Here is a 14,200-nt window from a genome sequence, read left to right as displayed (position 1 = left end):
GCTTCTGAAACAGTATTTTTTATGATTTCTACAAAATATAAAACATGTTAATTAAATATTGTTAAATAAAATATGTCAGTGCTTAGAACCACCACAAAGAAGTTTTTTGAAATAAGAGATAATTTAATTAACCATTGCCTAATCTGAAACAAATAAAAATTGCAACAACTTAAAGTTTCAGATGTCAAACTGTGGTATATAAAAGAAGATGGTGATAAAATTTTCCAAAGAATCTGTACAAAAGTCATTTAGTAGTTTTCTTTGGTAAATCATTTTTAGGCGCAGCGTATTTCACATGTTAACATACCATGCGTTTATTTTAAAAGTAAATATGTATTCTCCAATTATTGTTTGGCATATGATTCACTTAATGCGGGATAAATAAATATTATGTATACCAGTATCTGGTAATATTTCATAATTTTTAGCTTGTGGAACAATATTTTTAATGATTTCCCGAAAACATTAAACCTCCTACTATAATAAAACAGTGTTGACACAAAAACATCGATGCACAACAGGAACCGCCACAAAGAAGTTTACAAACTTCCCGGTACACGAAGTGGAAAATCTGGAATTTAAGATTGTGTTCGGGCTATGACAGGCCGTTTGTGTAACAGAAACTGTAGGAACAATGTGTGTATGTGAGTGTGTATACCTTGCGATCTGCGCCCAAGGGACTTGTGCCGTTCGTTGTATTTGTACTTTTACATTACTAACTAACCACTTGGCTGTTGTTAAAGTCAAGTTAGCTTTAAGTTTGCTGACTTGTCATACTGCTTCTTGGCAAACAACGGTCTTGGTCTTACCTACCCTTGCACCCTTCTTGTTCCACTTTTACCACAATCTACCCACTCAATTTTAGTTTAATTTCGTACTAATTTCAATTATATTACCCCCTACAACTAACCTATTTGTAAATCTCTAACACGTATCCATTATTATGTTGTTTGTGTAGAATTACAGGCCGTTTTAGGTGAAATTCGTATTTACTCGTACGTATAATTACATGATTACCTTTAATCAATAAAATTATATTAATAACATATATAAACTTTTACGACGTACTTTTGTTACACGTACACGTTCTATTGTATATTAGTATTTGAATAAATTTGTTGGTAAATTATTAATTGGACATTAAGTGATGACGACTGAATCAATAATTCCTCAATCGACACTTGTGTACAAAAATTCCCTTCCCCACACTATTATGTTTATTAAAAATTAAATCTTGTAAAAGGAATTTGGGAAACAATACATGGATTAAAAATAAATGTAAACAGGTGTACTAAATAAAAAATGAAATGTGTGTATTGTAAATATCGATATCCTGCTATGGAGGTGTTTAGAAATATTTCCCAGATTAATTACGTTTACAATGTTTGTTTGGGATAATACAAAGTGAAAATGAAATATTGATTTATGTACTTTTGTTTATTTCATAAATCACAAAAGGATGTCTTCAAACGTAAATGTTACATCAGTGGTAATTGTTTCTGAAGACAATGGAGTCTTTAATTTTAGTGTCATATGTTTTATATTTATTTGTACATAACAAAAATAATAAATAATTGCAACTGAAGAGTTAAATATCATGAGAAATTTATTGCAAGTAGTTATTTCAACTTTCTACTACACAAATTATATATGTGAATGTCTCCATTATGTTTATCCCTTTGATAAATAATTGATAGTATGAAGCAAATTATTTTAGTTATTTAATTAAAAATTCCGGACTGAAAATTATTGGAATCAATGGGTTAAATATTGATTTAAACTGTGTTGATTTCACCAACATAAACTTTATAATAATTCTTTTTTTAGGTTTAATTTTCGTCCTGGCCATGACAATAATCAAATCGAAAGATAAAACAACAAGAAAACTAAAGCATTTAACAGGTTTAGTTGTGTAGATTAATTTGTTAAAATTTACATTATAATTTAAACCACAAAATCTTAATAACCGTCATTTTATTGCCAGACCTGAAAGTGAAATGGGAAAAAATTTAAATGTCCTCGTTTTAAATAGGCGTCGACGAATATTTAAATATAGAACGAATTTGCTAAAAAGGGAGTTAAGAGAGGGAAGGTGCATAGGATTAATTGACAAAATTGTGTGATATATCGGTTTAAAAGTTTTTGGGGTCGATGGTTCCTATTAATACATTTTTTATGCCCTTAAATTTGAAGAGGGGATAGAGGTTCCAGTTAAAGGTTAATTGGGATTGAAGTGTTATGTTATGTTGTTTAAGGTTTAATTATGTTCTTGTCACGGCCAAACAATCAGGCCTAATTTATTATGAGAATCGTTTTAACAAATAATAAAATATTTTGATTGTAACTGTAATTAAAGGTATTAGTATAAAGAAGATTTTATTCATAGCTAACTTACATAGCTTTTATTCAACAAAAAATCAACATTTTTTGACCTGAAAGTAAATTAACACACTGAAAAAAAATCTGGTTTCTTGGAACTAAAGTGAAAAGATCATCCCCAGTTTTGATTTTCTCGTTATAATTAAACAATAAAAAATATTTGTTTTAAATACATCGTAGGAAACAAATAAAGAGTGCAGTTAGAAGGAGCTTAAAAAGCTTTCAAATAATACATAAAGATTAATGCATTAATGTTAAATTATAATATAATAAATTGTGAACCAAAAACGTAAATTACTTTTTCAGTACATATAACCACAATTCAAAATAAGCTTTTTTCATTTAACTTTTATCTCCTGAAGTTGTAATATACTAGAAAAAAAAAACACCGTTCGACTTCAGATTGATTAAAGCATGAAATGAGTGCATCAGAACAGATTACTAATAGTGTAAATTAAAAGGCTTTATGGCATGTAATATACCTGGCTGTGTAAAGATTACACACAACTTGGTAAGAATGCCCTAATACTTCTTGCTATTACAACACAATTAGCCGAGACCTAAGGGAACAATCAACTGGCAACTTGTACAATCTCTCCCTAAAACGAGAGGGTTTTAGCCATAGCGTAAATTACAGACATGTATATTGAAAGTCGTTTCTTATTCTAACTTTGCAAAGTTGCTTTAGTCTAAATGTTCGAGTATGTGTATTTCTGTGTCGGTGCGGGTCTTTTTACAACCAAATAGGGTGTAGTCATCTTTTATAAATTACTTTATAACGTGCATATAAATTGGATTTAATTTAGGGGTTTTGTGTGACGATTAATTTGAAAAACCTGGTCACCTGTCATTCCAAGATAAAACTGCGATTGTTGAAAAGAAGTTAGAACATTTCTTAGACGGTTGCATTCAAAACGTGAAATGAATGATCGGTTATCTTTTTACGGAAAGTTATGGCCTGGAAATGACAATTATACAATTAATAAATAAGGGAAACAATAACAATGAAAATAAAGAATTGGCTAAGTTAAAGCTGTTTGCTAAAAATGCATTATTTAAAAGTATATTGGCGGAAGAGACTGGGGGAAGTTTTGAAAAGAGAATAAACAGTGAGTCGTAAGCTGAGTCTGCTGATAATAACGGATTTGCTTTTATCGTTTTGTTTTTATTGTCCTCCCTCGAGTGCCACCTTATTCTATTATAAACAAATTGAGTTGGGCTGTAAAGGGTATTTTACTTCTTAGCCAATTGCTTTCACAGTCAACCGCACTGCTCTCGACACTTACCTATCTTATGATGCTACCTCCAATTATAATCTTGTTATATTAAAGTATATCCTTCATCTTATTTATACTTTTATCATCTTTCACACTAATCCACGTTTTTATAAATTAATTAGTTACTTATATTGATATAGATGTTTAATTAAATTATTTTATGAGTACTTATCCTTATCTAAACATATTTTTCTTTATTATAAACTTCAGAAAAATTTTAATACAATAATAATTTCAATTAAGGTCAACTATACATTTTTATATGATTAATCAATCATTAGTCATTATTGATGTGTGTAAACTAAAACAGCAAATTATTTTTTTATAAATAATTAAAAATGTTTTAACATTTTACAAAAATAAAATTATAAAGGTTATTTCAAAATAAATACAAATTAATATACAACATATTTCCCTTTTTAACATAATGGAAATTATATAATAAAAATATATTTAAATTAATGATATGTACAAATAATTAAAGGTTACAAAATAATATAAATTATAACAACACGTGTCTCATTAAAATTTAATAAAAACCATTAAAAAACTAAATTTATTACAATTTGAATTTTATTTAGTGTCATAAATTTAGAACTAAAACTCTAGTAAACAACTTTAAGTATATAATTTATATTTAATAAATAATTTTAAATGCATTAAATAATTATAAAATTAGGGAAATTAACTGCTTCAAATATTTAAATTTAAAATATGAGGTTGAATATCAATATTAAAAAGAACAATTAAACTGTCAACTTAAAGACAATCATTAAAGATTAATTTTTAAAAATTAAAAATGCTTATACACAAAATTTCACCATAAAAAAAACCATGTAAGTCAAATTTTATAACATTAAAACGATTCAATCGATAAAAAATGAAGAAAATTGTAATTAAAACCCTTAAATTATTTAAAAAAAAATTACAAAATATATAAATATCTTACGTTACTGTACTATAGTAATTAGTGGTTTATTTGTAATTAGTTTTTTGGTCCAAATTACTACTATTTGTTGAAAAAATTATAATATACTTGTGACTAAACGTCATCACATCAATTGTAAACAAAAATCACTATCAGAAATTCCATTCTCGAAATTCCATTTAGCTATAGATATATATCCAGAATTTTATAATCTCTCACTATCTTTTTTACCTTGATTTTTCAAGTTATTCTTACAAAAGTTATAGTATATTATTCTGTACATACAAGGTCTTTCGAAAATGGGTGGCAAAAATTTGAGAGCATTTATAACACATCCAATAACGAAGACATCTAAATAATTTTTTATTCTAAAGTTTCCCTTGAAGAAACTACAAAAATATCTTTCTATATTTCTGTATCCTTTGGTCCAATCGTGTTTAAATTTAGGGAAACACCTTACTAGTATTTTAGTATATTGTTATTAGCAATAATTATTTTTTAAATAATGTCAAGAATATCGTATCATGAAAAACAACTTTTTAACACTCACTTTCAAAATATACTTTTTGTTTTTCTAATAATAATAGAATCATAAAAGACAAATATATTTCTTATTTTATCTATTATACCTATTGTTTCAACATTTAAACAAAGAATGACTAATACAGTAACAAAACCATGAGAAAACTTAAAATACTAAAATATTTTGAATAAATAAAAAATAAAAATACCGCAAAAGTATTAGTACATTATTAATAAATTGTATAAAATGATTGAATAAAGAACATGGTGAGTGAGTAAGTGAATGTTTTTTTTTTTTTTTTTTAATGAATTGTAAGAAGTATAAAACAAATGGAAATAGTGGAGTAGACGTTTCGGTCGAAGTATTGTGTGGTGGTGTCGGTTAATTCAAAGCCCGGGTCGGGAGTTGCAATGCATTTTTAGCGGAAAGTTCTTATTGTAATCTTTGTGTAGATTGTTATTGCGGTGGCGGTGGCGGCGGTGGCGGTTAGCTGGCGTAAAGAAATATAACGGTCTAACCTCGAGGCGAATGGTGGGACTGCGATTAAACCCGCCCAAACCCTAATGAAGTAACCATCGCCAAAAGTTTTCCAGCGGGCTTTAATGTTCTTTCGTGTTTTTATAATGACACGCTCCGACGATGATGTCTCACACCAAAACTTTCTATAGTCTAAAATGAAGGAAATTACCGCAAATTCCTTTGCAGACAAAAGCTAAACAGACCAATTTTAAGTGTTCTCAATCAAATTGCATCCATTTTCGACACCCCAATTTCTCGTAAAAATCCAATAACGACTTATTATTTAATTGGATAAAACACCCTCTGTCTCGCGTTCTTCGAACTTCGTAAATAATTACTGCCTCAAAATTCGTTCGATATACTCAATTTTATAATGAATTAAAAACCAAAAAATCATCTAGTAGATTATCTTTTAAAATATAGAGACTCTGCCAAACAAAATACCAATGATTAAGATATATATATGTTTGTCTTATTCGATCTCTAAATTTAACAAAAAAAAGTAACATGAATTATCAGTTACGTCATCTTTGTTTCGAAGACACTAATATTAGTTATCTCAAAATTCACCACAAATATCTGCAGGCACTTTTTTACACAATATCTAAAAAAAAATCTCTTTAAATTTTTATGATAAAATATATAATTATTTACCTTCAAAATGTCAGGAAAAATTCAAGCTTATAAAATTATAATTGTGAATGGTGATGGTGAAATTATCTTTATTTAAAAAATTTAAAGAGAATTACATCAGAAATTATACATTTTTGAAAACTTTTTTTATCGACATTTTAAGTTTATCTATTTAGACTGTTTAAAGAGCTTTATTTTTTGAGATAAATAATTTAATATCATATAAAAATTGCCTGTCGTTTGTTTTCTAAGTGTATCAAAAGTAAATAAGTAAAAAAGCTATTAAACTTTTTAAAAACTTGTCAAAGCTTTCGTAGACATTACTATTAGAAAAAATAAGCTTTGGACAGCCAAATTCAGTCAGTTTTTGGCATACCCTGTATATTAAATATTTGTTCGTTACCACCAACAAAAAATATCTTTCATATTATTTGTGTGAAAAACTTGACACGCGGTGATAGTAAATTTAAGATAACTAATACACGTGTGTTTCAAAATTTCATCTGTGGTGTTTATCAGATTATTGTTTATTGAATAAACATCCATATCTGTATACGATAATATCTTCGTTATTGATTTTGTGATTCTGTACAAACTCAACTATATTTTTCATCTAATTGTATGTTATCCTATCACAAAACAAATTGATTATTAAAAACATCGAGAATTTAAACTATAAATATTATCTATAATAAGCCAATAAGATTTTTATTATAGATGTGTACATCAATTTGAAAAACAACAATTTATCAATATTAGTAATAATGTCAATATAAATTCTCAGCAGGATGCTTAATTTTGATTGACTAATATTTATTATTTCATATTTAAGAAAATAAATAAAACAATTTCTAAAAATTATTTGTGATAATTAATTAATTAAAATTAAAATGAAAATAGTAAATAACATGTAGTACAAATGCAAAACATGAAGATATAAAATAATTAATTTATTACACAATAAAATCATTTGAGATATTGATTTGAGAATATTAACTCCGGGTACAAAACTAATTAGAATATAATAAAATTTAGATTATTTCATGGTCTCCTAATATTGCAGTTTATTTTATTTCTCTGTTGCAATTCAATATTGTAGCTTATATGAGCTTTTTCTTTTTATTTTATACAATTTGAATGATTTGAATGAAGTTTTGAGAGTCATTTTGTTTAAACATTTGTTTAAATTATAATACATAATCAGGTTGTTGATAATTTTATGGAAACGTGTTAAATTGAACGTACACCTTTAAAAATAAAAAAATACGTTGGACAATTAATATTACCATAATGTACAAGTTACAAGTACGGTACAGCAGGAACTTATAATTTTTATGGAAAATATCAGTTTTTATAGGTGACTATGTTAAACATACCAAATATCACATTTTGGCCAAAGAATTATTAACACTTAACCACTGAATATTGAAAATTAAGTCAAAAGCTTTTGCAAGTACAAAACTGTATAAATAATATATAAATAAATTTATATTGTTTTTCATCCTGTTCTAAAATTGCAGTCATTTAAATTTAGTTACGCAGCTTAATTAAGCTTTTTATTCTTAGGCTCTAGTTTTGACAATACGAAAGAAAAGTATTGAATGTCATTCGTTCAAATACATAATACACAATTAAGTTGTTGATCATTTTTATGGAAATATGTATTAATATTTGTAAAATAATAAAAGCTGATAAAGTTTACGTTGGACAATTAATGTATTAATGTACCAGTTACACTTACAGTGCAGAAGAAACTTTGTATTTTTAGTAATTTTCGAGATATTTCTAATTGTCATTTTTGATATATATGGAAAATATGGTATCATATTTAGATAAAAGAAAAGCTTAACAAAATGTTGGTAATTATATCAAAAGCTTTTGCAGATACAAAACAATAATTAATATATAAATACGATTTTATATTATTTTTGTTCATGCAGATTATTTTATTTCGCAGTTATTTAAATCAGTAATGTAGCTCAATTAAGCTTTCTATTTTCAGTCTCTACTATTGAAAACACGAATGAAAACCTTTGAATGTCATTTCGTTTAAAAAGTTGTTTACGTTATAATACTTAATCAGGTTGTTGCCAATTTTTATGGAAACGTGTTGATTTGAACGTACCTTAGTATTCGTAAAATAATAATAAAAGCTGCAAAAGTTTATGTGGGACAATTAATGGATTAATTAATGTACAAGTTACAAGTACGTTACAGCTGGAACTTTAGGTAATGTTGAATTTATTTAATAGTGTTGTCTATATAATAGTTTTCAGAAGTATTATTAACCACTAATAATTTGCCTGAAAATTAGAAGCTATGTCACAAGCTTTTGCAGGTACAAAACTTCATAATTAATAAATAAATAAATTGATGTTGTTTTTTATACCGTTCTAAAATCGCAGTTTATTTTATTTCACCGTTTGAATTCAGTCACGTAGATTAATTAAGCTTTCTATTTTCAGTATGTACTCGTGATAATTCAATCGAAAAGTTTTGAATGTCATTTCATTTAAAAAGTTGTTACGTTCATAAATCACAATCAAATTGTTGACAATTTTTATGAAAACGTGTCAAATTAAGCGTACCTGTAACATTTACGAACCAACGAAAGCTTCGAAAGCTTAGACCGGACCATAAATAAGTACGGTACACCATCAACTTACGTATTCAGGCATTCCTAAAACGTTCAGCCACGGACGGTCAGTTCTGTGTGTCAGGCCACTTTAACACAAACACATTTCCCGCCTTTTCCCGATTTGCTTTGACGTCGCCGAACACGGACGTCCGTTTAATGTGAAACGTACCCGATACAGTGTTTGTATCTGCGTAATTTTTCGAGCCGTGATCATAAACACGAAACAAGTTTGTCAACAAATGCGATTTTTAGAATGCAGATAAGATCGTGCGAAACGATAGAACGACAGAACGATGGAACATGAGGAATCGATGAGATCGGTGCGTAATTTAAAAATTTCGCGTCGACCACCGCACGTAGCTTACGGTTATGCGTTTTCCGCGTAGCGTGGCGTAATGAAATAATGTTTGTCCACAACTGTAGTGTATTTCCTTACATACACAGTAGGTACTGTTTGTTAGGGATGGTAAATAAATCAATAACGTAGTATATTTGTACTAACGCAAGAAGAACGGAGGGGGGTACAGAGGGGTTGCATGCATGTTGTTTACTGGGAAAGAAAAACAAACAAAAAATGTTAGCTAGTTGTGAGTTCAAGCGGGCGAAAAACAAGCTGCGACACACGTTTGCTCGGTTTATCCCCTTCAGAGAGGCCTTCACCCCTGGCATGTCGACGCTAATTCTAAACGTTCATTACCTGCTTTGCGAGTTTCGACTTTTAATTACTATCGATTTATGCCATTTGTATTCCATGGTCAGTTATTTCATATATATGTATATATATAAACACATATATAGGGCTGTTTCTAAGCCACTCGTTAACCCACATACACATTTAAAATGCGATGCAATATTAATTGAACACTCCTGTCACTTTTATCACACTACTTCTATTCCTTTTCCTTGTTAATATTATTATAATAATTACTTAAAATTTTCAGCATTACGTTATGTAATTAGTAATGGTACTATTGGACTATTGGTACCTTCTTAGAATCTCAAATAATTTGTATTGTGATTTGAATATTAATAAGCATTAATATTTTTACATAATATAATAACATCAACAAAATTTTAATTACATTCATTACACATTTAAATTATTAACATCATGTTACTAACATCTTAAATATTTTTTATTTTTAGTTCAGGTTTAATAGCATTCTTTATATTTTTAGTTTCAATATCAAAATATTGATTTTATTACTTGAATAAAATCTGACTTTATAAACATTTAATTAACAACATGATATTACTAAATATTTTACATTTTAGTGTATATACTTCAAATTAACCAATATTGCACTAAAACTGAAATAGCCATTACTAACTTTGATAAATTTTGATCTTGTATATAATTAATAATATGATGATATTATTGTCAACTTCCTGAAATAATTTTGTGTGTTATTAGAATACTTTTTTAAATATATTATTATCAATTAAATATTAATTATATTTTTATTTTAATTGAACTTTTTAAATATTAACATGAAGTTACTAACAATAAATATTTTTAATTTTCAGATAATATTTAATGCCAACAGATTTTTTATTTGAGTAAAATCTAATTACTTTAATATGATGATACTATTAGAAACATCCTAGATTATGAAATAATTCTGTACTGTGATTAAAATGGTTGTAACAAACATTTAGATAATATTTAATGGTAGCAGATATTTTAATGGAATAAAATATAACTAATCAAATATGATGATACTATTAGTAACATCCTAGAATTCTATACTGTGATTAATGTGACATCAGTAAAATTTTAATTATTTTCTCCTATTTTAATTAAACTATTAAATTATTAACATGATGTTACTAACATTAAATATTTTTCATTTTTAGGTAATATTTAATTGCATCAGATTCTTTTATTTGAGTAAAAAATCTAACTAATATAATATGATGATACTATTAGCAACATCCCAAAACCTGAAAGAATTCTATACTGTGATTAATGTGACATCAATAAAATCTTAATTATTTTCTCTTATTTTAATTAAACTATTAAATTATTAACATGATGTTACTAACATTAAATATTTTTCATTTTTAGGTAATATTTAATAGCATCTGATTTTTTTATTTGAGTGAAATCTAACTAATATAATATGATGATACTATTAGCAACATCCTAGAACCTGAAATAATTCTATACTGTGATTAATGTGACATCAATAAAATCTTAATTATTTTCTCTTATTTTAATTAAACTAATAAATTATTAACATGATGTTACTAACATTAAATATTTTTTATTTTTAGGTAATATTTAAATTTTTTTAGATAATGTTTCATGGAAACATTTTTTTTATTTGAGTAAAATCTAACTAATTTAAATGATGATACTTAGCAACATCCTAGAACATGAAATAATTCTGTACTGTGATTAAAATACTTGTAACAAATAATTAATTAGAAATTTGACATTAGTAAAATCTTAATTAAATTTTATTTTAATTAATATATTAAATTATTAACATGACGTTGGGAATATTCATTTTTTTAAATTTTTTAGATAATATTTAATGGCAGCAGACTTTCTTATTTAATTAAAATCTAACTAATATAATATGATGATACTATTAGCAACATCCTAGAACCTGAAATAATTCTATATTGTGATTAAAATGCATATATATTTTTTAATTAAACTGTTAAATTATTAACATGACGCTACTAACATTAAATATTTTTAACTTCTAATATTTAATGACAACAGATTTTTTTATTTGAGTAAATTTAACTAATCTAATATTATGATACTATTAGCAACTGGAACCTGAAATAATTCTGTATTGTAAGTAAAATGCATGTAAGAAATATTCATATAGTAATTTGACATCAATAAAAACTTAATAGTTTAATTAAAATAAATATATAATTAACATGACGTTGGGAATATTCATTTTATTAAAATTTTTTAGACAATATTTAATGGCAGCAGATTTTTTATTTGAGTAAAACCTAACTAATCTAATATGATGATATTAACAACATACTAGAACCTGAAATAATTTTGTATTGTTATAAAAATGCTTGTAATAAACATTTAATCAGTAAATCAATAAAATATCAATTATGTTTTTATTTTAATTAACCCTTTAAATTATTATAATGACTTTACTAATATTAAATATTTTTAATTTTAAACAAAACCTATACAAAAATATATATACAGAATTAAATAAATTCATTTAAAATTTATTTTTAAGTGGATACTCATGTATGGATCATAAATAGCAAATTCCTATCGACTTTAAATTATTTACCATATTAATTCTATTTATTTTTATTGTATTTCTGAGTTTTCCCAATATATTTTCCATCCCTCTTTCGTTCGCCACTAAAACCCATATTTATTTACGTACATAATCATTTAATAATTTAGTTTTTATGAACCGAATCAAAATATCCATGATATCTTTTCCCTTTTACTTTCATTCTCCGCTCTGTAAGCGGGTTAGTCAGTGAATTCATCATTTACGTAAAATATTGCATTATACCCCATATCATTGTGATGATTTTTGCTGATTCGGCAGTTCGAAATGTGAAAGAAATTCGCGAATAATGATACAGGTGCAGCTTAAACCAGCCATGAATCTAATGCGCCGTTTCACGATTTATTAAAGTATTTATTACACGCACAATACAATTAACATTCAGCATTATTTGTTCTAAATTGTTTTTCGCCGTCTATTAAATATTAAAACAAGTAATGGTTATATAATATAATTCATTTGTTACGTATAAATCAGCTTTAATATATGTTATTTTATGCAAGATGGTTGGAATAAACATATGTGTTGTTTACAAAATAGTTTCTAAATATACGCTTTAGTTTATGCTGTCGTGCTTTTGTAAATAAAGAATCTACCGGTTCTTCTAAAACGTTAACAATAACATGTAATTCTCACACATATCGAGCGACTTGAGAAAACCGCGTTAAAAATACAACAATAAGCTTAATTTACAAGAAACAACGCGCGAAAAAAAAATGTGTTATTTCATCGAGAAAAACATGTTGTAAGCTGTTTACATTACGTCGTGTATTTGTTAAAAGCACAAGCTTGAAAAAGAGCGCAAAACGGAATGCGATGATGCCATCACGAATGTGTGAAGGATTATTAATCGTCGAAAATAAACGTTTAAAGCGCTGTTTGGGAATATTTTGTAGTTGGACAAATTGTTTAGTGCTTGAACCCTAAAGTTTAGGGGGAGTTTAATGTTAATAGATAGAGGCTCCGACACACATGTGCTCCGTTCATGTTTAGAGGACAACAGCATAACCACTTGTTGGATTATTGTATAAATGCGAACACAAAACGCTCTCTCACTATACATCATAACAGATGTACGATAAAATCATTCATTCCTAAATTTGTTCAATTAAATGCTCGATTTATAAATTTTATTTATTGTTTTGCACAACCTATTGTTTTATGTAAATATGTTACGTTGTAAACTGTTGAACGTACAATTTTATGTGATTTTAATCTTTATGTCGAAACGGTCTTAAATATGTATTTATACGCGTTTATAATTTGTCACCATAAATTTTTCCATTAATAATTTCACTTTTCCATTATTAATTAATTAAATATTTATAATCATAAAAAATTAATTAACTAAAAATAATAATAATAAATGAATAATTTATTAATTGTTAATATTATAATTATTAAATTTCAGCAGAAATTATAGCACAATTATAAGTAAAAATTAAATAAATTAATTTGGTTAGGTTACGTAAAAAAACAAATATAAATATAAACAATTATTATATTATATATTGTTAATTTAATTAATATCATAAAAATTAAACTGATATTAATTATTTTGTTTAATTTTTTTATGTATAGTACATATTTTTACAATATATATTTAAGAGTTTTTAAATTAAATTAATTATAATTAATTTTAAAATTTTTTACTAAATCTTGTCATCTTGTCACCACCACCAATTTTTTCATTAATAATTTCACTGACCATTATTAATTAATTAAATAATTATTAATTAATAATTATAATCATAAAAAAATTAATTAATTAAAACTAATAAAATAATTGAATAATTTAATAATTTTTAATATTGTCATTATTAAATTTCAGCAAAAAGTATAGTATAATTATAAAAAAACTTGAATAAATTAATTTGGTTATGTTACGTAACTTTCTGAGAAACAATTTTAGAACTTTATAAATTTCTGATTGTTTCATTTATATGTTCCTTAATATTTTTTAATTTATAATTATTTATTTTACAAAATTTGCATAGGTAATAAACAAAT

The 14,200-nt window shown here is 25.9% G+C and overlaps 1 protein-coding gene across 8 annotated transcripts in view; it reads right to left on the bottom strand.

The window, feature by feature from the left end:
• Positions 1-14,200, bottom strand: part of LOC109602340 (forkhead box protein P1) — a 170,105-nt gene that overhangs the window by 121,216 nt on the left and 34,689 nt on the right. The window contains exon 1 of one of the 8 annotated variants that reach the window (XM_020018730.2): positions 8,926-9,006. The exons of the other annotated variants lie outside the window; for them this stretch is intronic. Coding sequence (XP_019874289.1) covers positions 8,926-8,937 — 12 coding nt within the window. The 5' untranslated portion in view covers positions 8,938-9,006. Of the gene's footprint in view, positions 1-8,925; positions 9,007-14,200 lie in introns of those variants that run through there. 8 annotated transcript variants of the gene reach the window in all.

This window comes from Aethina tumida, chromosome 1, assembly GCF_024364675.1.
Source record: "Aethina tumida isolate Nest 87 chromosome 1, icAetTumi1.1, whole genome shotgun sequence".
NCBI lineage: Eukaryota > Metazoa > Arthropoda > Insecta > Coleoptera > Nitidulidae > Aethina > Aethina tumida.
Note: the sequence above shows the minus strand (reverse complement) of the source record. Positions and strands in the feature narration are given on the sequence as shown.